The sequence below is a fragment of the Callospermophilus lateralis genome, chromosome 3 (genome assembly GCF_048772815.1).
Source record: "Callospermophilus lateralis isolate mCalLat2 chromosome 3, mCalLat2.hap1, whole genome shotgun sequence".
Taxonomy (NCBI): domain Eukaryota; kingdom Metazoa; phylum Chordata; class Mammalia; order Rodentia; family Sciuridae; genus Callospermophilus; species Callospermophilus lateralis.
In genome coordinates, this window is record NC_135307.1 from 6,905,739 (window position 1) to 6,931,199 (window position 25,461).

At 49.5% G+C, this 25,461-nt stretch overlaps 2 protein-coding genes across 5 annotated transcripts in view; one reads left to right on the top strand and one right to left on the bottom strand.

Moving 5' to 3' along the window:
• Begain (brain enriched guanylate kinase associated) overlaps positions 1-2,004 on the top strand; it is a 31,795-nt gene extending 29,791 nt beyond the window's left edge. The window contains exon 10 of the mRNA XM_076847902.2: positions 661-2,004. Within this exon, the coding sequence (XP_076704017.2) occupies positions 661-2,004 (1,344 nt within the window). The remainder of the gene's footprint in view (positions 1-660) is intronic.
• A 6,306-nt stretch (positions 2,005-8,310) lies between these two features.
• Wdr25 (WD repeat domain 25) overlaps positions 8,311-25,461 on the bottom strand; it is a 133,760-nt gene continuing 116,609 nt past the window's right edge. For all 4 annotated transcript variants that reach the window (XM_077109111.1, XM_076849649.2, XM_077109110.1 and 1 more), the window contains 3 exons: positions 12,009-12,179; positions 9,228-9,368; positions 8,311-8,761 (listed from right to left, as the gene is read on the bottom strand). In XM_077109111.1, coding sequence (XP_076965226.1) covers positions 8,540-8,761; positions 9,228-9,368; positions 12,009-12,179 — 534 coding nt within the window. In that variant the 3' untranslated portion in view covers positions 8,311-8,539. The remainder of the gene's footprint in view (positions 8,762-9,227; positions 9,369-12,008; positions 12,180-25,461) is intronic.

Here is a 25,461-nt window from a genome sequence, read left to right on the forward strand (position 1 = left end):
GAGCAGAGAGCAGACCTGGACTCAGAACCAGGCCTGTCACGTGCCGAAGCAGACGGGACAGAGCCCACCCACACTCGAGCCCTCCCACCCAGGACCTTGTCCGAGTCCCCTTTCCCCTGGGCCCAGGCCACACCTGACACGCTCACAAAATAGATCAAACAGTAGCGGGACATCGCCCACTGGCACGGGAGCCACAGGGTGCGTGGCCCTGGCCTCAATCTTTGTTGCATCTGTTTCTGAGTCTGTCTCCTTCTGCAGCACAGGGTGGGGCTGGGGTGGGTGCCCAGAACCCATGGGCCTGAGAGCAGGTCAGCCCCTGGGCAGGAGCAGGGAGTGAGGCCCAAGCCAGGCCCGTCCCAGCTTCTCTGGGCTGACTCTGGGCTCTGTCTGCCCTGTCGGGAATGGGTGGGGCAGGTAGAGATGACCAGGGAGCCCCAGGTGCTGACAACAGCCATGTGCTTGGGCACTTGTTCAACCCGGCATCCTGGGCCCTGGCTCCTGCGGCGTGCTGTGAGAACCCCGGGATGTCCCTTTTCACGTGTCTGTCAGCCTGCCTGTCGGTCACGCTTGACCGTGGTCCTCAGCCTCAGGGCCAGGGCTGGGCCTCCGTGCTGACTGTGATCTCGTCCCCACCCTCCCCTCCCCTCGCACCTGTTCCAGCTGCCCTCGGACTTCCAGGAGCGCGTGAGCCTGCACATGGAGAAGCTCGGCTGCAGCCTGCCCTCCCAGCTCTGCCACCCGGCCTACGCCGACAGCGTCCCCACCTGCGTCATCGCCAAGGTGCTGGAGAAGCCTGACCCCGCCAGCCTGTCCTCCCACCTGTCAGATGCCTCGGCCCGTGACCTGGCCTTCCGTGATGGGGTGGAGAAGCAGGCCCCGCGGCCCCCATACAAAGGAGACATCTACTGCAGCGACACAGCCCTCTACTGCCCGGAAGAACGGCGGCGTGACCGGCGACCCAGCGTGGACGCACCCGTGACAGATGTAGGCTTCCTGCGGGCCCAGAACTCCACGGACAGTGCTGCAGAGGAGGAGGAGGAGGCCGAGGCAGCGGCCTTCCCCGCTGGCTTCCGGCGCGAGGCCTTCCCGGGCTACGCGGGCTCGCTGCCCACGTCCAGCTCCTACTCCAGCTTCAGTGCCACGTCAGAGGAGAAGGAGCACGCGCAGGCCAGCACGCTCACCGCCTCGCAGCAGGCCATCTACCTGAATAGCCGCGACGAGCTCTTCAACCGCAAGCCGCCGGCTGCCACCTACGAGGGCAGCCCTCGCTTCGCCAAGGCTGCGGCCGCGGTGGCAGCCCCACTCGAGGCTGAGGTGGCCCCAGGATTCAGACGGACAGTGTCTCCTTACCCAGCCGAGTCCTTCCGCTTCCCAGCCACCCCGGGCCCCCAGCAGGCCCTGATGCCCCCAAACCTATGGAGCCTGCGGGCCAAGCCAGGGTCTGCCCGGCTCCCTGGAGAAGACATTCGGGGTCAGTGGCGGCCCCTGAGCGTAGAGGACATTGGTGCCTACTCCTATCCAACCAGCACCGCGGGCCGGGCCTCGCCCTGCAGCTTCTCCGAACGCTACTACGGTGGCAGCGGGGGCAGCCCAGGCCAGAAGGCTGAGGGCCACGCCAGCCCCCTCTATGCCACCTACAAGGCCGACAGCTTCTCGGAGGGCGACGACCTCTCCCAGGGTCACCTGGCAGAGCCCTGCTTCCTGCGGGCAGGTGGCGACCTGAGCCTCAGCCCCAGCCGATCTGCCGACCCGCTCCCTGGCTATGCGCCTAGCGAGGGAGACAGGGACAGGCTGGGGGTGCAGCTGTGTGGAGCTGGCAGCAGCCCTGAGCCTGAGCACGGCTCCAGGGACTCCTTGGAGCCCAGCTCCATGGAGGCTTCGCCGGAAATGCACCCTGCCGCCCGCCTCAGCCCCCAGCAGGCCTTCCCAAGGACTGGTGGCTCGGGGCTGAGTCGCAAGGACAGCCTCACGAAAGCCCAGCTCTACGGAACCTTGCTCAACTGACCGCTGCCTGCAGGCCGCGGCCGGGGCCTATGCCCCCTACTGCCCCACCCTTGTGGAAGCTGAGAGGGGCAGTCCCTCCCCAGACACCCACACTCCCCAGCCCCCACCAAGGAGGACCCTGTGCTCCCGACACCCCCTCTTCCACAACCCAGTAGAGTCTGAGAGGGGGACCCTCGCTCCCCATCCTGTCCGTCCACCCCAGCCTCGTCACTATGGAACTCCCACTTGGAATTCCCACTTAGAACGTTGTCACGCACTGTCACCCCCACCCGAGGTGAGCATTCCCCTTTTATAAAGTGAAACTATTTTTATAGAGAAAAAGGGTCTTTCTAACGCGCTTGGCCCCAGCAGCCTGGCCGGCAGCCTCGGCGTTCTCCACACAAAGCTCTTACTTCTCGGGCGAGGGTGCATGGGGCCTGCCCCTGAAAAGGGAAAGACCAAGCCCCACTTGTGAGGAGACACCCAGCAAGCCGATGACAAGGGGACCCCACCGCTCTGTCCATGGGGAGGGGCAGTGAACCCATTCGGGATGTGAAATGTTTTGACTCTTTCTCCCAGTGTGGCCAGCACAACACCCCGAGCTCTTCCGTGGCCCCTAGTCCCAAGTGGGGCCGGGACGACGTCCCAGTATGGCCGGTGCTCCCTCCTCCCCACCCTGCTCCCAGCGCCACCTTACTCTACCTCAGATGTATGAGGCCCCTGACCCCTGCTCTCTGTGCCGTGATGCATGCCTGTCCGTCAGTGTTGTGTTTTGCATTCATCAATAAAAGACACAAGTGGGAAGTACTTGCGTGTGACTTATTTTTTTCCCCCCTTGACCTCCGTGCAGCCAAGATGGGGCCTTGCCTGCTCTCAGCAGTCCTCCTCAGCAGTTCAAGTTCTTCCCTCCTGCACAGCTTTGGCCCTGCCATCCCACGACGTAACACGGCTCCTCTCGCGCCTTACTGCTCCCACCTAAGCAGATTCTCAAACTCTCCTGAGCGCGGCTCTGCTGGTGGCAATCTATTATCATTATCTGAGGATGCCCACTTTACCCCTGTCCTCAGTGCTATTTTTGCCCGGGACAGACGCTAGCAGATCTTTCCTGCAGTACCCTAGCTCCCATGGGGATGGGGAGTTCGCCATTAGCCTGGAAGCTAGCTGTGTTCTTCACAGTCACTTAGCTTCTCTTTGGCTTTTAGCTTTCTGCAGTTCCCCAAAGGTACACCTGGGTGTCTTTCTTAGGACTCACAGGGAGTCTTGAACCAGTAGATTGGTGTATTTTATCAATTCTGGAAAAACCACCCTATTGTTTTTTTAAAAATATATTTCTCAGTCCATTTTCTTTCTCTCTGGGCTGCCAGCAGGCCTGTAGCAGCCCCCCAACTGTACCCCCTGCTCTCCCTTAACCATTTCCCTAATTTTGTCACCTTGCTGTAATCCACAGGATGTCTTTCACTGATTCTATGTTCATTCAGCTGCCAAATAACCACTGAGTTTTTAATTTCAATTGCCTGTGTTTTCCTTTTCCAGACATTCTGTTTGGTTCTCCTGCAAATCACTTTGCTACCATCTATGACTCCCTATTCCCTGGAGCTGTTTTCAAGCTTGGGTCTGCTCCTTCCATCTTGTGGAATCACGTGGGTCTATTTCTTTACTCATGTTGCCATGTTTCTTTATGTTCCTGGTTATCTTTGAGGCATGGTCATTCTTGTCCTTGAAAGTGTACTAGGGGGGTTCTGCCAGGCCTAGGATAAAAGTTTCCTCCTCCAGAGGAGTATCATATCTGCTTCTCCAGGTGCTGGGAGGCCCTTCTCATTGGAGACCTCGACAAGGTTCATGGCCTGAAGTCCTGTCCCGGCCTCCAAAGGCAGCCACAGCTGGAGCTACCACTGCCTTGTTCCAGAGCACTTCAGATGGTTGGGCGCCTGCTCAGGGCTGGGTGGGGATTGTGGCTAGGAACCTACACTTGCCTTTCCAAAACCTCCTGGCTCTAAGTTGGCTCAGCAGGACACTGGGACTCCTAGGTGCTTATAGCTCTGGCCCACATCTTCTCTCCCCAAATTCCCTGGGCTGGGACTTGGTGTTTCCCTGTTCTCCCCAGTGCTGAACCCAGCTGTCCAGCTATGCTGACCACAGGGACTTGGTTCTCCTGGGAGGCATCCAATATAACAGGGCTTCAAGTACAGAGGGCCCAGGACTTCAGGTACAGAGGACCCATTGTTATCCAAATAGGGGAGGGTTCTCACTATTCCAAGAGAAAGAGTGAAAGGTGTCAGCAGGAGAGACTCCTGCTGGGTGCTGAGGGATGAGTAGGAGTTTGCAGACGTGACAGCTAGGAGTTCCAGGAGCTGCTGATACTCCCAGGGCCTCCCCAAGGGCTCAGGCCTTCTGACCTGTTGCCACAGCTGGATGGTTGCTGCTGGAAGATCCCATCTATCCAGGCAGCCAGGGTGAGACTCCCTCCTCCTCTGCCTGCTCCTCTGCCTCATCTTCAGTGAGGTTCCTCCTATGCACACACCACCCACCCACCCATCCATGTCTCAACCTCCACTCGACAGCGCACGGCTGGGCTCTGCAGCCAGCGGGCCATGCTGCCCCAGAAAGTACCAGGTCCCCTCTGGCCCAGTTTCCCCTTCTGCAGCCTGAGGATGCTGATCACCTCCAGGGTCCCTCTAGACAGTGGGCGGCCCCACTTTATGGAAGGCCTAGCTAGACTGGAAGTCAGGCACATCCTTAGGGTCAGGCAGCCCTGGCCCCTCAGAGATAGCTTCCTCAGTGATTGGTGGGGATCACGGTCACACTGCAGGAGCTGTGAACCCAAGTCCCACTCAGAATAAAAGCCGCAGCCACACCCGGTGCACAGGCCAGCAGGCAGCCAACAGCCTGCGCAGGTATCTCGGGATGAAGCTGCTGCTCCCAGCACAGATTTGGAGCTGGCATTTGGGGTTTTAAAGGTAGATAAAGGTGAGCGCTCAGCCCAGGAAGGTGGGTGGAGAGGAGCCCACGCTCTTCACTCCTGCTCTGTTTCCTAAATTTAGCTTTCTTATTTTAAAATTGCAAATGGTGAACTCCCCAACTCCTTGCCAAGGATCAAAGTCAGTCTTTGCTCTTTGGAAGAACACACTTGGAAAAGGAAACAGACAGGAGCACCAAGCACACCCGCCCGTTCTTCCCAACTCCACAGCCCCACAGTCAGAGGCGCAGGCCGGCAGCCGCTCCCCACACCTGCGTTCCCGTCCCAGAGGGATGGCCCTAAGAAGCCATCACAGTGGGCTTCCAGTTGTCCCCCTGCCCCAGGAGGGTCACAACTTTGGTTTTGTTTGTCACAACTTTGGGTCTGTTCAAGCTTGGAAAAGAAAGGGACTTCAGAGGTAGAGGTGTGGATGGCATTTCAGGGAGATGATCTACAAAGCCCTCACCTCTGCCTCATGTGCCCTGCTCCTGCCGACTGGCCCACTTTACAGATGAGGAAACAGGCTCAGAAGCAGAGCACCTGCATGGTCCCATGCAAGCAGGGACTGTCTTGGATCTGAGCAGGTCTCCCAGCTCCAGGTCCCCGGGGTCACAATGCTGGGTGTGTGCTCAGCACATGAGAGGTGCTGGGCGGTCTTGGTGAAGGGGAAGTGGTGCCAAGGCACACTCATGCTGAGGCCTGACTCAGCCTCGGAGCAATTCAGTGATGATGCTAATAGAAAGGACACCATCAGCAGAGAGTGGTGGACATCCCCGTCACAAGACACTCCAGGAAAGATGGAAACCCAGGGTAGTGCTGTGTGTAAGGCAGGCACCTAAGACCCAGGACCTGGGGCTGGCAGTGAAGTGGGGGCAGGAAGGGAGGTGCGAGCAGCCCCAAGAAGGCAAGGCCTCCCTTCAACTATGTCCAGTCTGCTTATATACCACTCCTCATCCAGCAAATGCGCCTGGACCTGGGGAGACACTCATGAAAATATCCATGGGGTCCTGGGTTTGGTGGGGAATCACACGGAAAAGAAAGGGACTTCAGAAGTAGCGCCATCCTGGGAACTATGATTCACAGTTCCCACCGAGCCTGGCCCATGAGCCTGACAGAAGCCGGCCACTCAAGTCCTTCCCTGAGCCTCATCAAATGGGGAGGAGGAAAGAAGGCAGCCCCCATCCCCTCAGCCTCAGCCCTGAGACCCAACATGGACAAGGCCAATGCTCGGAGAGCAGCGCGGCTACAAGGGTACAACAGGGCCCCCCAACCTCTGGCCTCATGACAAGTTCTGAGAATGGAGTCAAACCACACCCTCTGGCCTAAATTGGTACAATGCCTACATCTGTCAAGTGGCCAGCCTGACATCAACACTGCCAACCGCCTCTGCCTGAGTATCTACCGCATAGGGGACCTACAAGGAGCTGCATAGACCAATCTTACTAATCCTCACAAGATGAGTATCATCAGCTCCTCATTTTGCAGAAAGGGAAACCAAGGCCCAGAGTAGTCATGCAGCTTGCCTCAGGATGCAGAGCAACAAAGTCAAGGTCAATCTGACACCGCAACATGCATCCTGCCCACAGGTCAGGTCTGTAGCCATTCCTGGAGCATCAATTGTGTGTACCAGAGGCCAGGGACAGAGGTCGCAGGAGCTCCAACTCAAGAGCACTTGACTATGTTGGGGGTAGGGCAGCATCAAGTGCAGCCAGGTGCTCTGTGGGCTGAGCATGAAACAAGCTCATTCCCTGAGGTCTGTGCAAGGCCCTAATGAGGGCGGTAGAGTAGGTATTTACAGGGGAGCAACAATGGCCCAGCACCTGTGACTGTGGGTGCAAAGGCCCTAAAGCATCAGTGCAGAGGAGGCAACCGTCAGTCTGCGGGGTGGGAAATGACCTGGGCTGGCTTCAGAGCTCCCTGGGGCTCCCAGTGCCACGGATTGGAGAATACAGGGCAAAGGCCAAGACAGGTGTGAGAAGGAGGGCAGCCCTGTGAGAAGCACCCCTCTCCCTGCACCAGGCTCTGAATGATGCAGGCTGTCTCAGCTCCCCCAGACTGGCGGACAGCCTTGCCCAGTGGGTGCCATCATTTGTTCCAGGGGCCAGGCACACTAGATATGGGGCACGACTACTGTTACCAAATCAGCCATTCTTGAGCCTGAAAATAGAAAAATAAGATGCTCTCAACCTAAGTCCCTACCGTGTCCAACACAGAAGCACAAAGACTCCAGGGCCCTGTGCCCATGTGCCTGGGGCACCAGTTCATTTACCCTGAAAGTCATGGTAGGGCACAGTGGGGCTCATGTCCCCCTCTCCCTGTACCCCATACTCAGCTTCGGCTTCCTCACTCCAGGCTAAGCACACGGTTGGCACTGCCTCTGCATGACATCTATTTTGCAGACTGCTTTGCTCTGACAGTGGGCTGGGGACAAGGCCACAAGGATGAAGGTGGAAGGGTTAGGCCCTCAGCACAGGACAACTCAAAGCCTTTGCTCTGCTCATTCCTCTGTCTGGGATACCCTTCCTGTGGACCCCAAGGAGACCCCCCCGCCCCGCCCCGCACACTGAACTGCCTCACACGGCAGCCCTGGGCCAGCTCAGCCTCCTCCCACAGCTGGCACCATTGTGCCCGACACCCCAAGAGAGTTGCCCTGTCCTCAGCCCCCCGCCCCCAGCAAGCCTGCGGGCCAGCTCCTCTGACTTCCCACTTTGTAGTTGGAAAACAAGCTGGGAAGGGAGGTGCCTTGCCACGTCTCAGCAGCAGTGAGTGGACAAGCTGCACGGCTCTCAGCCTGCCCCAGCCTCCTCCTCACATCCTCAGCATTTCCTTGCTGCCTGCCCTCCAGGATGCCCTCCTTGCCAGCTAGAGGCCTGCCTCCTCCAGGAGGACTTCCGAGCCACCTGGGGTCCCCATCCTCATCTGCTGGTGGGGGGCCCTTGGGTTCTGCATGTGTCCTCCTAGCAGGCATGGCCCCTCAATGACAGTTCTGGTGGGATTCAGTGTGCACTGACATGCCCAGGCCCCTGAGGAGTCAAGGTTCACCCAGCCCAGCTCCGCGAGGCTTTGCAAGGACTGCTTCTCCACAGATAGTCAGTCATCCCAGGGGATGCAAGTCTTGGGCAGAGCAGGGACCAGATGGACATACTGTGCGGGAGGAAGAGGCTGGCAGGGCCACAGAGCTCTAGCACAGGGTTCCCAAGGGCAGAGCCAGGTGCAGAGCCTGCTGGCCCTGGAGACACTCCTCTCAGGATCAGCAGAGCAGAATGGCCCACCTCGAGCTCCCCTGCCCTCTCTTGTCTTCAGCATCCCAGTGGGCCTGGGAGTTGGGTGGCAGGAGAGAGCTGCTAATGCACATCTGTTGCTCACATACCTAAGAAGTAGAAAAGCAACGTTTATTGGGCATCACTGGCCACCTGACAGATGCTTTCACTCATGTAGTCTTCAAAACCCTGAGACAGATTCTTGTCCCCACTTTACAAATGAGGAAACAGAGGTTCAGCAGGTGGTGGAGGCAGCATCTGCCTAGGTCCAACCCAAAGCCAATTTCAATGCCCAAACTCCCTTCCCTGAGGAAGAAGGGGGCCCCAGGCCCAGCTGGGATCAGTGCCAGATCTTGATGTCACCTCCCCAGGAGCAGGTGCCGAGGACGGAGGGCAGCACGGGGTGGTAGGTGGTGCCAACACAGGCCTGCGTGTGCCCCTGCAGCGTACATGCCCTGCTGGCTGTGCGGAAGCTGAACATCAGGACCCGGCCATCAGCACTGCCTGTCACCAACAGGTCACCACACGGAGAACACTCACAGCCCACTGCATAGCCTTCGACCTGTAGAGACACGGGGGTGGTGAGTGGGCCACACCCAGTCCTCAAGGATACCTGTGCATCAGGATTATGACTCCACTTTACAGAGGAACACCTGAGGCCCAGCAGCCCTGAGGCCAAGCCAGGTCTTCTGAGAGGCTCTGGAATGGGCCACATTCCAAGGAGGGTCCAGAGGAAGCCGGCTGGAGCAGCCTCAGTGATAAGTCACTGAGTTTCTGGCCCCTTCTGCCCAGCAAAGCAGGCCTTGGGTGGGAAGAGGCTGATGCAGAGATGGCCCCAGGCCCATTCTGGCTTGCTCCTGCCCTCAACTCCACCACTGTCCTTATGAGCTCACTAGTGCTTTCAGATTGGCCCAGGATCTGGGTAGACAAAAGCCTAGGAAAGAGAAGGCAGAATCTACCCAGACAGAGGGTCGCGCCCTGGGCCCCAAGTCCATTTCTGGTGCTGCCTACCAGGAGGCTCTGTGTACCTTGTGTCCTTCATAGCGCCGCCGTCTACTCATCCGGTAAGGCCACACAGCAGAGAAGAGGGCCAGGTAGTTTCCATTGGTCTGTGCCAGGAATACAGGCTCTCTTGGGTGCAAGGCAAGGCTGGGGCAGGTATATCTCTCCTGAGAAACAGCAAGACCACAGGAAGGTCAGAGAAGGCTGCTCCGGGGGTCTTCACCTCCAGCCTTCACTCTGCTCTTGAGGCCTGGTAACCTCCCGCCAGGCCTTGGCTTGAAGGTCTGAATGAGTTTTCTACTACCGCTGTAATCTAGTGGCTTAAAACAACACAAAGTTATTATGCAGCTTTAGAGGTCAGAAATCTGATGGGATTCTCACTGGGCTAAAATCAGGATGTCCTCAGGGCTGTGTCCCTTCACCAGGCTGTGTGGGATCTCATTTCCTTGCCCTTCTCCAGCTCCTAGAAGCTACCTGAAACCCTGTGGCAGGATAAAAAATGGCCCCCAAATATATCCACATCCTAATTCTTGAGCCCTGGGACATTACCTCATGTGGTCCTGCCCACCTCCCTACCTCCATGGTGAACCCCAGTCCCATGGCCCAGCCTTGCCCAACCTAGGGTCTCACATAGCCAAAAGGCCCAGGAAAATGAGGAGGTAAATGGCCAAATGAATAGGTAAAGTGGGAATAAACTGTTCAAATCACAAGGGGGTGGGGTCCCCACAGAAAGAACTCTAAGAACTCCCCCCTCAGCTAGACCTGGCCTTTAACGTGTGAGACTTAAGTCAGAGTCTTGAAATGACCCCACTCAAGAGGACAAAGTGAAGAGCCCTCAGGACAATATGTATCAGAGGCACAGAGGCCATGGTGGCTGGATGATGCGCTCCCTGGCGTGAGCTGCGGGCACAGCACCTGCTTGCCCCACAGAGCATGGAGGCAGCTGTGCCCAGCCAGCAGCTCAGGCAGGACATGCTTCATCAGCCTGGCTCCAGGTCTCTACGGCCTCCTCCAGACAGGTGCCCTCCATGGTCAGAGGTGCCCTCCGTGGTCAGGCGTGCCCCTGAGCCCTTCCCAGGGCCTTTCCTTCCCAGTGGGCAGCATTAGAAACCCCTGCAGGGAGGAGGCAGGCGATTTGCTCAGGCCACTTGGAACTGTCAAAACCAGGAGAAGGGGCCTGCACACATGACAGCACTTTAAACTCAGATTTACAATCTCCAAAGGCGACAGTGGCAACAATGGGGTTGGTGCTGCTGGTGGTGGCTATAGTAGTGATGACTGAGGTGCTGGTGCTGGTGCTGGTGACTGTAGTAGTGATGCAGTGGTGCTGGTGGTGGTGACGGGTGCTGGTGGGGACAGTTGTGATAACTGGCAGTGGTGGTCATGATTGTGATGATGGTGGCTGTAGTGGTGGTGGCTGTGGTGCTGGTGGTGGTGATGGTGGCTGTGGTGCTGGAGGTGGTACTGTGGTGTGATGACGGTGGTGGCTGTTGTAGTGATGATGGGAGCCAGGATGGTGTCGGTGCTGACAACTGGTGATGACAGTAATAGTGATGGTGAAGATGATGATGGGGGGAGGACAAGGAGTGGTGGTTATGACACTGGTGCTGGTGGGGGGACAGCGAATGTGGCGCTGATACTGGTTAAGACAGTGAAAACATAATGCAGCACTCCCTGCGCCTAGCACCGTGCTATGTGCTCTTTATGAGCATTCTCCCTTAACTCTCAAAACCACTTTCTGTAGTAAAGAATATCATCCTCAATTTTCTGTTTGTTGTTGTTGTTGTTGTTTGTTTTTGTTTTTGTTTTGTGACAGGGCCTTGTATGTTGCCCAGGCTGGTTTCCAACTCCTGGGCTCAAATCCTTTTGCTACAGCCTCCTGAATAGCTGACACTACGGGCAAAGGCCATAGCATCTAACTCTCATTCTTAATTTTCTAACAGGAAAAGTAAAAATTAAAGAGGCTTAACTGGGCACGGTGGCACACACCTATAATCCCAGTGGCTCAGGAGGCAGAGGCAGGAGTATTGCGAATTCAAAGCCAACTTCAGCAAGAGTGAGGAACAAAGCAGCTCAGTGAGACCCCATCTCTAAATAAAATACAAAAAAATTGGGCAGGAGATGTGGCTTAGTGGTCGAGTGCCCCTGAGTTCAATGCCCAGTTACACCCCTCCAAAAAAGAGGCTTAATAAGCTGATGTAGAGGCCCTCTCAGCTTACTTGGGAAGCTAAGGCAGGAGGATGGCAAGTTCAAGACCAGTCTCAGCAACTTAACAAGACCCTGCCTCAAAATGAAAAATAAAAAGGGCTAGGAGTGTAGCTCAGTGGTACAGCGCCCCTGGGAACAATCACCAGTATGGGGGCGGGGGCTAAATAATGGTCCCATGGCCCACCTTGCAGGTGATGAACACAAGACTTTAGCAAAGGTGTTCTACTTCAAGCCCCTGCTCCGAACTCTTCCATCGCACCACCTACCAAAGATGCTGAGCAAGAGAAGTCAAGACACCCCTTCTGCTTGGCTGGTTGGGCTGGCAGTGGGAGGCTTAGGGCCTCTCAGGTCAAGGGCCATCTTCCCTTCATCTAGTGGGGCTGCCCCAACTGTGGTGGATCCTGTGTAGGGATAGGAAAGCAGGAGCGCTGTTCTGGGGGCCTGTAGACAGTGCTGGCAGCTCGCTCTTGGGCCCCATCCTGAAGATTTCAGGCAGCTGAACCCTGTCCCACAGGAGGTGCCTTGGAACCCAGATAGACCAGGGATACAGGAACATGTCAGGGTTGAAACTGAGAACATTGCCAAAAAGAGCTTCTCACGTGGAAAATCTGGTTGGAGATTTTGGCGGAGGTCCGGAAATCCCAGGCAATGATAGTACGGTCAGCAGAGTCCCGGGTAGAAGCGTCGGTGCTGCTCAGGAACTCAGAGCCTTCCTGGAGAAAGAGGATGTCCAAGGTCTGCTGGATGGTTGCCTTGTAGCCTCTCACCACCTGTAGGAGTAGAAACTGGTCACACAGGGCAGCCCGGGAGCACAGGGCAGGTGCCCACCCAGGCACCCAGGAGGCGGTGGGTTTATTGAAGTGGTTCTGGGCCACATTCGCTCTAGCAGAGCAGCCCCATGTGCTTGTGCAGAGGGGGAACCCCCGGCTTCCCAGCAGGCCAGTGCCTGCAGCTCCTGGGGCTATTCTGTGATGCCTCCCCCATGACAGCCTAGTCCCATGACCGCGTCCCCCTGCTGCCACGTGGGTGGGTCCAACAAAGCACCAGCCTCTCCAACACACAGGCCCCTTGAGAACAGCAGATGCCCCATGAAAACACGCTGAAGAAGGGCCCAGGCCTTGCTGGAAGCCCCCAAGGGCGTGGTGATACTCATCAATATCGATGTCACATAATTCCCAGCTCACAAAGTCCCGAACCATTGTCCGTGGAGGAGTGACAGACATACAGGGAGCAAGCATTCCTGGAGACAGACCCTAAGGCCAGAGTGGCAGACACACTCCAGCTCTGGAGGCACACCTCATCTTCTGACCGTGCCCCCTCTGCTTCTTCAAGGCTGCTTTCCACACCCTCTGCTGCTCCAACTCCACCTGGGCTGGGCAGGGGAGAGGCCACCCGAGAACCAAGAGAAGCTCCATTCACAAACAAGGATGCCGTGACATCACTGCACCCTGACAGAAAAGGCCAGTGTGCCCAAGCCCCCCGAGGTTCCAGCTCCCAGGGTGCCAACACATGGCTGCGGCACCAACACAGCTCAGTCCTGCCAGCTGTGGAATGAACTGTCTTCACAAATCAAGAAACTGAGTCTGCAAAAATTTTTGACTGGTGTTTTCTGTTTTCCCTTTCAAGTGCACACCCTGAATTCCCATTAAATGCAGCCCTCCACAGACTTCATTTAGATAGGTGAGGGATACTAAGTTCAGAGAGGTAGAGACTGGCTCAAGGTCACACAGCCAGAGTGGTGCAGATCCTTTCCCCATGCCTGGGGCCCCAATTCAATTTCTTACTGGCCAGTTCCTGGGGTTAAATTCATGGGCAAGGGTAGTAACAAATTATTGCTCTTCTCTGAGTCTCTTCAGAAGTAGCCTTCAGCTAAGGTGACTTCAAGGTGGGCCCGTGAAGCACAAAAAGTGGTCAAGGAGCAGAAAAGGTCACCCTGCAGACCCCTGGATGCAGGACAGGGAGACAGTGGAGTCCAATCTCACCTCAGCACCACCAGCTCTATGGGCCACCCCAGGCCCCGACAGCCCTGCAATAGCTATCCCTTCCCCTCTCTCTTCTCCCAAAGATGCCTGCAACAGCAGCCTAGGCAGCAGGGGCTGCTTGGCACTTGCTTCCTGTGTGTTCTCCACACACCAGGCTTCTACCACACATCTGAGCCTCACAGGGTGGGCTGGGGTGCAGTGCCAAGCCCTGCCAGGGCCCCCAGGGCTGTGCTACTGCTGCCATGGTCTACCTGCCAGTCTGGAGGACCTGAGAAAGGACCGTGCACATCATCACAGTGCATGACATCTGCTCTGATGAGCTGCACATCCCAGCTCCCAAGAACAGCAGCACCCCAAGGCAGTGTTACTGTCGACTCTGGTAAGAAGGGAGGCTCTGAAAAGACCTCTTCACTGGCTCCAGGTCTAACAGTCCAATCTCACCTCAGCACCACCAGCTCTATGGGCCACCCCAGGCCCCGACAGCCCTGCACACCTCCCTTCCCCTCTCTCTTCTCCCAAAGCCTTCTCAATCGCTAAGCTTCACAGAAGGAAAAGGAAGTCTGGAGACAGTTGCGCACCAGACGCCAGGAGAGAAGCAAATCTGGCCAGCACATGTCCCTGGGTGTGGCCTGTGCACTGAGACATTTCTCCTCCATGGTGGCCACAAAACAGCCCCCAGAGTATCACCAGCTCATATAAAACTGCTGTGGCCAGGCACCACGGATGTTGGGCAACTCCCATCTCTGTGCCAGAACCACGAGCTTCCATGTGGCCCATCACCACAGCTCCCCACCAGCCTTGGTCCCTCAGGCTCTACAGTGGGTGAACAGGAAGGAATGCAGGAGGCATTGTGAAGGCCCCGAGGAGGCAAGGTGCCCAGGAGGTGTGGCTCCTGGCTCTATCTGCAGCAGAACTGCCTGCGTGCCCTACCCACACACCAGCCACTCCCAAGGCAAACGTCTATACATTCCCCCAGAATAGACAGAAATGGCCCAGCCCACTGGGTGTCATAAAACTGAATGGCCGGGAAACAAGCCGTGTTATGGGCGATCCCTGCCAATAACACGGCTGTCAGTAGAAGGCTGGCCTTTGGAGCCATCGTCTAAGCGATCGTCTGGGAACATGATTGACTGCCTTCATGCTACTCAGTCCCTGGGAAACAGCAGAGGGGCCATTTGTGTGTCTGGTTAGTGGATTTTATGGCAACCTTGATGAGATGGACAGCTGGTTCCTCCCATCCCAGGGGGAAGTCATTGCCCAGACCAGACTAGCTGCAACCAAAAGGGACTCCTCTGGCAACCGCAGGTCCTGGCAGACAAGCAGGTACAAAGCCTTGGGGACAGTGGAAGACAGACTGTGACACCTGCAGGGGTGATGAAAAACCCCTGAAGGCCCAGCACAAAGCTCAGCTGGGCCGCCAGCTAACATGGGCAGTGCTGGGCTGCTGCTGACTCTCAGGAAGACTCACTGTGCCTCCGTGGCTTCTGGCCTCCAGTGCACAGGCCCAGGGCACAGGCGAGGCTCCTGCCTGGAGCCCACAGCGACCACCATGTGCACAGGGAGATCTCTTCCCTCTCCAGGCCCAGAGTTGAGTCCTCAGAAAGAGGAGGGCTAGGGTGCGGGCCATTTCTCTCAGGACCTTGCCAGTGCTCTGCACCCAGGCCTGGGCATAGTGAGGCTGCAGGGGGCCCTGCTGGGCACCTCAGGAACCCGAGCTCCCTTCCCGCCAGCCTCGGCTCCCATTCTCGCCACGACAAAAGCTTTGCTGCCCAGTCTCTGAGGTAGTCTTGGCAGGCCTCAGTCGTGTGCTAGATTAACTGCTGGGTAAATGCATGAGTGAAAAACAGTGACTTAAAAGACAGCAACCGGAGGGCCCAAGGCCTCCAGCTCTATCCTGCAGCCAGGCCAAGGCAACTCACACGGGGCCTCTGCTGCTGGCTCCACCGGACCCCTGAAGGAGACCTCGGAGGTCATTCACAGGCCCCTCGGAATCAGAGCAGGCCAGGTCTTGCCCTGGCCCAGGGACATGGAGACCAAGAAAAGCTGCTCCAAGACCTGGGCAGAGGTGGGAGAAGGGCAGAGAGAGTGCACACACACAGTGCCACATCAACACGAGAGGCGGGGGGGGGGGCCCTCTCCAGATGAACAGGGACAGGGTGCCAACTGGGAGGGCCAAAGTGCTTAGGCAAGTGCCCCGGGAAGTCCGAGGCCTATTACTAGTTGTGTGACTAGTAAGTTGCTTCTCTGTTCTTCAGTCTCCACACCTGTAAAGTAGGACAACAAGAGACTTCCATCTTAACAAAGGAGTCACGCCCAGCTGAACGCCCAGCTGAGCACCCAGTGCGCAGCAGATGCTCATGAGCCCCCTCTTCTGAGCCAGCCAAGAGCTGGCACCCCAGGATAGAGCTGAGTGTTCTTGGGCAAGTCCCTTCTCTCCACACTTCCATTCCTCTGCCCAGAAGATAAGCACTCTGGTCTCCTCCAATGCCAGGATGCAGGCAGTCCTCATTAAAACTGAGCTGGAGGGCAGCATGGGCCCCCTTCCAGGGCTTCCATTCACACAAGGAGCCAACACATAGTACACTGACTGTCAGGAGTGCCCTGCTGATATGTTTGAATAGAAATAAAAATTTACATGTTTAAAAAAAAAAAACATTAAAAATGGGAGAAAACATGAATGAATTTCTCCAGAACCTCAAACTTGGAAGAACTTTTCCAGCTGTGACTCCCAAAACCATAAGCAGTAAGAGAAAACTACAGGAAAATAGAAAAAGAGAAAAAAACACTCTCGCCTGGCAGAAAAGAAGTGAATAAACAAAAGAAGTGAAGTAAGACAAATGGAGGGAATATTTACGACTTACAGTAGAGTCAAAGGTCACCATCAATAATTCAGATACTGTTTCTAAAAACAGATGAAAAGGACCAAGAGCTCTGTAGAAAATGGGCAACAGAACAGCTCACAGAAGCTCTGACTCTCCTGCCTTGCTCGTGACAGAGACACCAGACGCCAAGCACTATCTACCTAACGGACAAGACCACAAAGTCTGCTAACACACTCCACAGGTGACTGGGGGCCGGGCACAGACGTGCTGCACCCACACATGGCCCCTGCACACAGGGTCTGCACCACTTCTACCAAAATGAAGTGGTGCATAGCTACCCAGCAATGCTACAAACCAGCAGTAACCCCACTTCTGAGAACTGACCCCAGAGTCACACGATGTCATGGAAAGAAGCACGGCCTATGAAAATAAAGAAATGGACACAGCCCAGCATCCATCAAGCAAGAAAGGCTGAGTACCCTGCAGGACGTTCAGGACATCCAGAATGCAGGCCTGTGGAGGAGAAGGAGGTGCTCTGGCCTGCCCGGGCCCAATGGAGAGACACCAGGCAGAGGAGCAGTGCAGCAGCGGAGGACAATGTGCTCCCTGGGCGTGCAGCTGCAGTAAGGGTCACTTGTTTTTCGTCTATTGATCTACTCACTTATTGCAGGGCTGGGGCTGGAACCCAGGACCTCATGCAGGCCAGGCAAGCGCTTTACCACTGAGCCACACCCCAGCTGCTTACACTAGAGAAAGTGGAAAGATAAACCAAAACTGAAAATAAGTAAATAAAAATTTTTTCTCTAGAGAAGGGAAGACAGAATGGTAGAGACAGGGTTTTGGGTAAGACTTTTTATAATTCTCTCATAGGACATTGATATACTGCTGTCATTGGTATACTGCCCCTTGTTTTGAAGATATGACTTGAGAACAAAGGTCACAGATTTTTTTTTTTTCTGTAAAGGGCCAGACCACACTACTTCAGGGGGCCACATACAGTCACTGCTGAATAGTGTGTGTCAGTGTTGGGGCTGGTTAACATGTGAGAAACATTCTGCACTCAAGGGCCATGTAAAAACAGCTCACAGGCCAAACTGGACCCACGAGCTGCAGCTTGCCAACTCTTTCTCTAGACTCATGTACATATTTTATTAAATTATACAACAAAATTAACTTAAAAAGCAATCTATAAAATGTGAAAGCAAAATTAAGCAAATGAAATTAACCAAATATTGATTTCGTAGGTTAACCACACAAAGAGGATTTCTTTTAAGAGACTTTAGAGTACACTAATTTAATGAAAGAGCCTTAGTTGAATATACATTAATGGAAAACCAGTAATTTGATAATAGATCCTAATTAGATACCCATTGTGGACAAAAAGAACTATTAAAAAGTTTAAACTGCTGACATTCATTTATCATTAGTGCCAGTATATAACCCCAAAATTGTGTTAAGGCAGACAGAAATAAAATCTTTTAGGCAAAAAGAAATGAAAAATTTAAAAACAAAGCAAAAGAAAATTCTGGGATCCTAAATTTGAATTGAAAGAATCAGCATAAACAATAGTGTATTTTGTTTTAAAAACAAAAATATGTCCTAGCTCTGTCCACAGAAGGCCACAGAAACAATAAGCAACTTCAGCACTCAGATGGGCACGGTACGTAGAGATACAGAAGAAATAGAAAAAAAAGCCTCAAATTGAAACTTCCAGAGATGAAATGGGCAATGTTTGAGATGGAAATATGTTAGACAAAATTAACAGCAGATGAGACACTTCGAAAGAAACTAGTGAACTGGAAGATACTGCGATTAAAACCCTTCAGCAAGTTCCAGAAGGAAAGAAAAAAATACGGAATCTAAAAGTGAACAGAACCTACTGTTGACCTCACGTGGAGTAAGCCCACAATGGCCTCTTTCCTTCTCCCTCTCCCTTTCCTTTCCCTCCAAGTACTTCCCTCTTCCTCCAAGTATTAATTAACATTTATCCAAATTTGGTGAACATCATAAACTGTGAGAGTCAAAAGACTATGCAACACAAAGAAGATAGTTCAAAGAAAACCAAGTCCTGGCCCATCACAATCAAATTGCTGAAAAGCCCTTTTAAAAATACTGAACACACTCAGGAAAAAAAAAAAAAAAAGAATTACATGTAAGGCCAGAAGACAGTGGAACACTGAAAACAGTCAAAGAGAGGGTGTGGACCAGTGCTGCACGGACAGTAAGAACGGTGTTAGGAAGAACCCTTCAGGAGTGGAGAAGACCTGAGTACACCATGCAGCAGACCCGTTCCACCTAAAACCCACACTCAGGGAAGCTCTCCAGGTCGGAGGGAATACTGCCAGAGAACACCTGGGACTTCAGGGGTGAAGGAGAGTGACAACAAAGGCAAAGGACTGGGAAAACATTTTTAGAACTTTTCCTCTTTACTTAAGTTATCTGAAATATGTATGACTGTTGAAAATAAGTTATTACGTCATATGGGCAGAAGACCTTTAATTTATGTAAATATAATCCATATCTAACTCTACAAAAAGGATAGAGGGTAAGAAGATCCATCTGATTAAAAAATTTTATGCTTTATTTGAAGAGGTAAAAATATTAGAATATGCAGAATTGTGAAAAATTAGGCAGGCATATTAAAATCCTTACAGCAATTGCCTAAACATATACTGCAAAAAGCCAAAATGCTAATAGATAAAACTAATAAATTACTCAGTTTCGTGTTATTGCAATGAAACACCTAACACTTTACTATCTGTAAAGAGAGGTTTGTTTTGTCTCATGGTTCTGAAGGTTCAGGTCCAAGACTGGGCAGTTCCACTGGACTGAGCCTCCTCCAACAGGGGTGGCACGTGAGGGCAGGAGTGTGTCAGAGCGAGGGAACGCTCTCATTACAAGTCAGGGAGAAGGTTAGGGAGACCTGGGTCCCCTAGCCCCTCCCAAGGGTCCACCCAGGACCTGGGCTTTCCATAGGCCCCACCTCTGAATGTCCACAGTATCTCCCAACAGTGGCACTCTGGGCACTAAGCATTTACATGTGCATGTTTGGGAACATTCATCTACATCATGGTGTATGATAACAATAAAAAAGAATATTAAAATCATCCAAAGAAGACAGAAAAAAAAAAGGAAGAGGAATAAAAACAGGAGACAGAATAAAAATAATAATAAAAAATGGTAAGCCCAGATTCAACCCTATCAGTTATTATGTTAAGTATAAATTTTCTAAAACCACCAACACAAAGACTCAAGTTGGATTTCAACTCTTAAAAAAAGACACAATAAACCCAGGTGCAGTAGTGTGTGCCTACAGCCCTAAATTCTGAAAGGCTGAGGAAGGAGGATGACTTGAGCCCAGAAATCTGAAGCCACCTGGGCTTAAATACAATGAAATAAATTAAACACAATGAAATAAATTAGAGGTAAAATGACAGAAAAAAAACACAAGCAAGTGAAATCTAGAGAGGCTGACATTAACATCAGTCAAAGTAGACTTCAGAGTAGGTCACACTGTCAGGAATACAAGTTATTATGAAAAGATAAAAATGTTAACTTATCTAGAAGACGAAACAATCCCATATATGTATACACCTAACAACAGACTTTCAAAATACATGATCAAAAACTGACAGAACTGAAAATAGATATTAACACTCCTTTCCCTGTAACATATAATATCAGTAGTGGTCAGTGAGTTATTCATGTGAGGAAACTACATAAACTCAGGGGGAAAACCCAGAAAGGAATACACAAAACAACTTCAAGGTGTCACACAGGGTTAGGAATTGTTCATGTTTCCCCAGTCAAGGGGGGAAGACCTGTGATACACAGGACATTAGTATACTGCTGTCAGCCATGAGGTCAAATTCCCTCTAGTATAGTGGCTGTTTGGATTCCACCAAATAAAACTTAAAATCCTCAAAAAGAGCAAACTGTTTCCAAGCAATACAACTGGAACCAAGAATAATATCTCAAGAACATGTAAAGGAAGAACCAAATCTTGAGCACCCAGCAAGCAAAATTCACAATGTCTGACATCCAATCAAGAATGAGCAGACCTAGAGAAATGCAGGAAAGGGCCACCGGTGGTGAAGGAACTCCATCAGCAGAGACCCAGGAGTAACCCAGGTGACAGAGTGAAGAGAAAACAGCAATAGAACAGTTTCCGCTACGTGCTACCTATGACGTGGCCAAGAAGGTGAGGAAAGTGTGAGAATAAAGATAATCCACATGGAGATATTTCTAAAAGACCCAAATGAAATACACAGCAATGAAATGAAGCAATGCTGCTCAAGGCAGCAGATAAGCCACTGTACAAGAAATGGCCAGTACCCTTGAAGACCGGGGAAGAACCACCACTGTGAGCTATGGAACAAATCCGAAAATCCTAACGTGAATGTGACTGGGGAAGGGATGGGTGGAGGCTGAGGGAAACAAAAAGAAATACCACTCAAAAAATGCCAAATTTGATTAGAACCATAAATGCACAGATAAAAAGAACCCCCAAACCCTAAAACATACAGAAAAAAATACACCAAGGAATGTCACTTAGACTGCTTGAAATTAATGACAAAAAAAGAAAATCTTAAAAGCAAACAAAGAAAAAGATACATTCAGAGAAACAAACACAAGAATGACAGCTGACTTCCCATGAGAAACCAGGCAAGGGAAGGACAGTAGAGCAACATGTGTCAAAAACTGGGGGGAAATTCTTGACTCTTGACTATATCCTTTACGCATTGCAAATATGAAAGAAAGAGAGAAAGAAAGAAGGAAAGAAAGAAATAGATATTTTTCAGACAAATAAAGCTGCGATAATTTTTAACTAACAGATAAAAACACATGGAATGTTAAAAGAATCCTTAAGGCACAAAGAAAAACATAGCAGATCAGAATTTACACACACATTGAAAAACAATAAGAATAGTAAGAAAATACATAACCGTTTATCAAAAAAAATTTTAAACTATGAGCTAATTCTGGCAAAAGTAATAATGTGCCATGGGGACTGTAGCACATGTACAATGTAAAAAGCCCAACAACCACAGCATACAGGCCCCAAGGGAAGAAATGGAAATCTGTGCACTGTCTTAAGAGTCTTCTGGAAGAGGAGACAGAATACGACTTGAAAGTAAACAACCACTAAAAACATTCACAAGTCACAGACAGTTAAAAAAAAAAAAGATAAGATGAAATCAGTAAACTACTAAGAAGGAAAGATAAAAGGAGAATAGACTGAACAGATTAATAAACACAACAATTTAAGATTTAAACACAACCACATCAATAACCACATTAAATTAAAGTAGGATAAACACTTTAGTTCCAAGGAGACTGCTAGATATGAGAGCAAATTAGATCATAAGACCTAGCTCTATGCTGCCTAAAATAAACCTTCCTTAAATATAAAGACCCAAGTAGATTAAAAGGTGACCCAGGCTAATAATAATCAAAGAATGCTTATGTTAATAATACACAAAATAGATTTCAGAGTAAAGAATATTACAAGGGATAAAGAAGGTCTTTTCACAATGATCAAAGAGTCAATTCAATTGTTCTGGAGACCATTACAATTCTAAATGTTTATGCAGCTAATTACAGGAAAACCAATCAACAAAAAAAGGAAATAGATCCACTCTTATAGTCAGAAATTTCAACCAGCTCTTCTTAGTTTCTGCTTCCATAACAAACCACTTTAGATGGGATAGTGATCAATAAAACAAATTTATTTTGCACAGTTTAGAGATTGAGAAATTCAAGATCAAAGCACCAGCGCACTTGGTGTCCAGAGAGAGCCCGAGTCTTCCTGCTGCATCTTCACCATGTGAGGTTAACTGTGTCCTCCCATGGAAAAGACGAAAGGGCAAAGGGGGCTAACTCTCTCCAGCCTTTTCTACAAGAAAAGGACATGAGGATGGGACATGCGTCCCACTTATAAGTCAGATCCTTCATGATTTAATCAGTTCCCAAAGCCCTCTCCTAATACATCTCCTTGGGGTTAAGCTCCAACATATGGACTCCAGGACACACCCTTTCAAACCACATCACAGCTGCTCTTACAGAGCAGACAGACATATAATGGTGACACCCATAATCTACACACTGTATGTTTGGAAAATCCCAGTGACTCAGGAAGCTCAGGCAGGAGGACTGATAGTAGTTCAAAGCCAACTTCAGCAACTTAGCGAGGCTCTAAGCAACTTCACAAGACCTCATCTCAAAATAAAAAATAAAAAGGGCTGGGGACATGGTGCAGTAGTAAAACATCCTTAGGTTCAATCCCCAATACCCAAAAAAAAAAAAAAAACAGAGGCTGGAGTTGCCGCTCAGTGATAGAGCACTTGCCTGGCACGTATGAGGCACTGGGTTCCATTCTCAGCACCAAATACAAATAAATAAAATAAAGGTTCATCAAAAACTAATAAAAATATTTCTAAAAAAACCCCACAGATTAGATATGTGAGAAAACTACACAAGCTTGGAAAGAACCCAGAAAAAGATCACATAAAACAATTTCAAGATGTTACACAGGGCTAGGAATTGTTCATTTCCCCCAGTAAGAGCGGGGGAAACCTTGTAATAGACAGGAAATTGGGTACAGTACTGACAGTGTACCCAAATCAGAATCAGAAAGGGTATAGAAAGACTTGAATATCACTATCAACCAACTTGATATGATTATTCACAGGTCACTGTACTCAACTGCATCAGAAAACACAATGCACACAAAACATTTATCAAGAACATTGACAAAGTACCAATAATTTAAAAGGATCCAAACATACAGTGTATGTTCTGTGACCACAATGGAATTAAATTAGAAATAAATAACAAAGATATTTGAAAAATTCTCAAGTGTTTGGAATTAAACTAGCACACTTTAAAACAATCTATGGATCAAGGATAAATCAAAAGGAAATATTTTGAAATATTTCTATTTCAAAATAGAAATTATTTTTAAATGAATGAAAATGAAAACATTATATTAACAGTTCTGCAAAACCCAGAGGGACGTTAATAGCACCGATTAGTAAAAGAATACAGTTAAGCTCAAAACAATGAGCTCAACTTTCACTTAAGTGAGAAAAAGAAAATAAAACTAAACTCTACATTTAAGAAGAAGGAAGGAAATAAGACAGAAAAATCAATGCCCTTTTTCAAAATAGAAAAGAAACCAAGAAAAACTAATGAAACCAAAATCTGGTACTTTGAAAGTGTTGATAAATTTGTAATCTTTTAGATGGACTGATAGGTAAAACAGAAAAGACACAAGTCACCAACATCAGAAATGAGTGAAATGAAGTAACATCACTACAGATTATACAGACATAAAAGTTAATATCATAAAAAATGTTATGCTAAAAAATTAGGTAACTGTAAAACAGATAAATTTCTTAAAAAGACAAAAATTACCAAAAGTCAACCAAAAATAAGAAAATGGAACCGTCCTATATTTGCTACACAAATTTTATTTAAATTTTCAAACCTTCCCACAAAGAAAATTTCAGGCCAAGATGACTTCACTAGTCAATGTTAGCAAATATTAAGGAAGCAATAATGTCAATTTTACACAAACCGTTCCAGAAAATTGATGAGAAAGGAATATTTTCCAATTCATTCTACGAAGCCAGAATTACCCTGATACCAAACTCATAAGAAGATACTACAAGAAAAGTTCAGATCAACAATCCTCATGCACATGGAGACAAACATTCATATACAATGGTAGATGATGGAATCCCAAATTATGAAAAAGGGTTACCACAACTCAGGAGGTAGAGGCAGGAGGGTTCAAGTTTGAGGTCAGCCTGGGCAACATAGTTAGACCTGACTCCAAAAAAAGGGGAGGAGGATCTCATGATCAATACAGTTCATCCCAGGATGTGAGGTTGTTCTAATATTTGAAAATCAGTTGAAAAAATTCACAGTATCAAAAGAAAGAAAAACCATAGGATACATAAGAAAAACCTGTATTATCTAAACAATAACATATTAGTGACAGAGATGAAAGGTTTAAATAAATAGAGAAGTATACTATGCTTAATATTGTCATGAGTTCAACTCTCCCAAATTACTCTACAAATGAGATGTGATATCATTCAAAGTTCAACAAGTTTTTTTGTTCTAGAAATTTTCAAAGTGATTGTGAACGTGAAATGTAAAAACAAACAAAAACCTGGTGTACTCAAAACAACTTTGAAAAAGAACAAAATTGGAAGATTTACACAGCTGACTTGAAAACTCATTATAAGATTACAATAATGAAAATGATAGCATAAAAGATAGCCAAAGAAATCAAGGAACAGGAGAGAACAAAAATAGGCCTACACATATTCAGCCAATGGATTTCCATGGATATTGTTTTCAATAAATGTTGCAAGAATACTGAACACCCATAGTCAACAACATATAGCTTCTCTATCCATACCTTATACCATATACAAAAATTAATACTAAATACTTTATATTTCAAGTATGTGCCATTTTAAAATACAAAAATAAAGAGCAAAATATGGCAAAAATAAGACAAAATAAACATTTTCTTGATTAAAAAAAATGAAAGAATTCACTCCCATCAAATTTGGACCACAAGAAAAGTAGATTGGAGAGTCATGACAATGGGGTGGTATTCAGACAGGAAAGAACAATGATGGTACAGTCACTAAAAAGATTTTTTTAAAAAAGTGAATGTTTAGAACAATTTTAGGGCAATAAGTTTTTTAGGACAATTTAGATAAAATGGAAAAATTCCTTGAAAGAAAAAAAAAAAGATACAAAAACAAATGAAGAAAAAATAGAATAGCTGAATAGCCTTATACATAGTGTGTGTGTGTGTGTGTGTGTGTGTGTGTGTGTGTGTGAGAGAGAGAGAGAGAGAGAGAGAGAGAGAGAGAGAGAGAGAGATATGAAACTCCTTCCTACAAAGAAAACCTTGGGTCCCGATGTCTTCACTGGTACATTCTATGTAGCATTTAAGGGAGAAAAAACACCAATCCCATACAAATATTCAAAAAATACAAGTAGAGAACGCTGTCAATTCACTTTTTTGAAGTCAATATTTATCTCACATCAAAACCAAAGAAGACAAGGAGTAAGAAAAAAAAAGCTATGATCCTCATAGATACAAAACTCTTCTACCAGATTATTAGCAACTTGAATTAAGCCATATATAAAAAGGAAATGCATATCTTAACATTTTTAAAATAATTGTAATTCAACATGTTAACAGAACACAGGAAAAATGC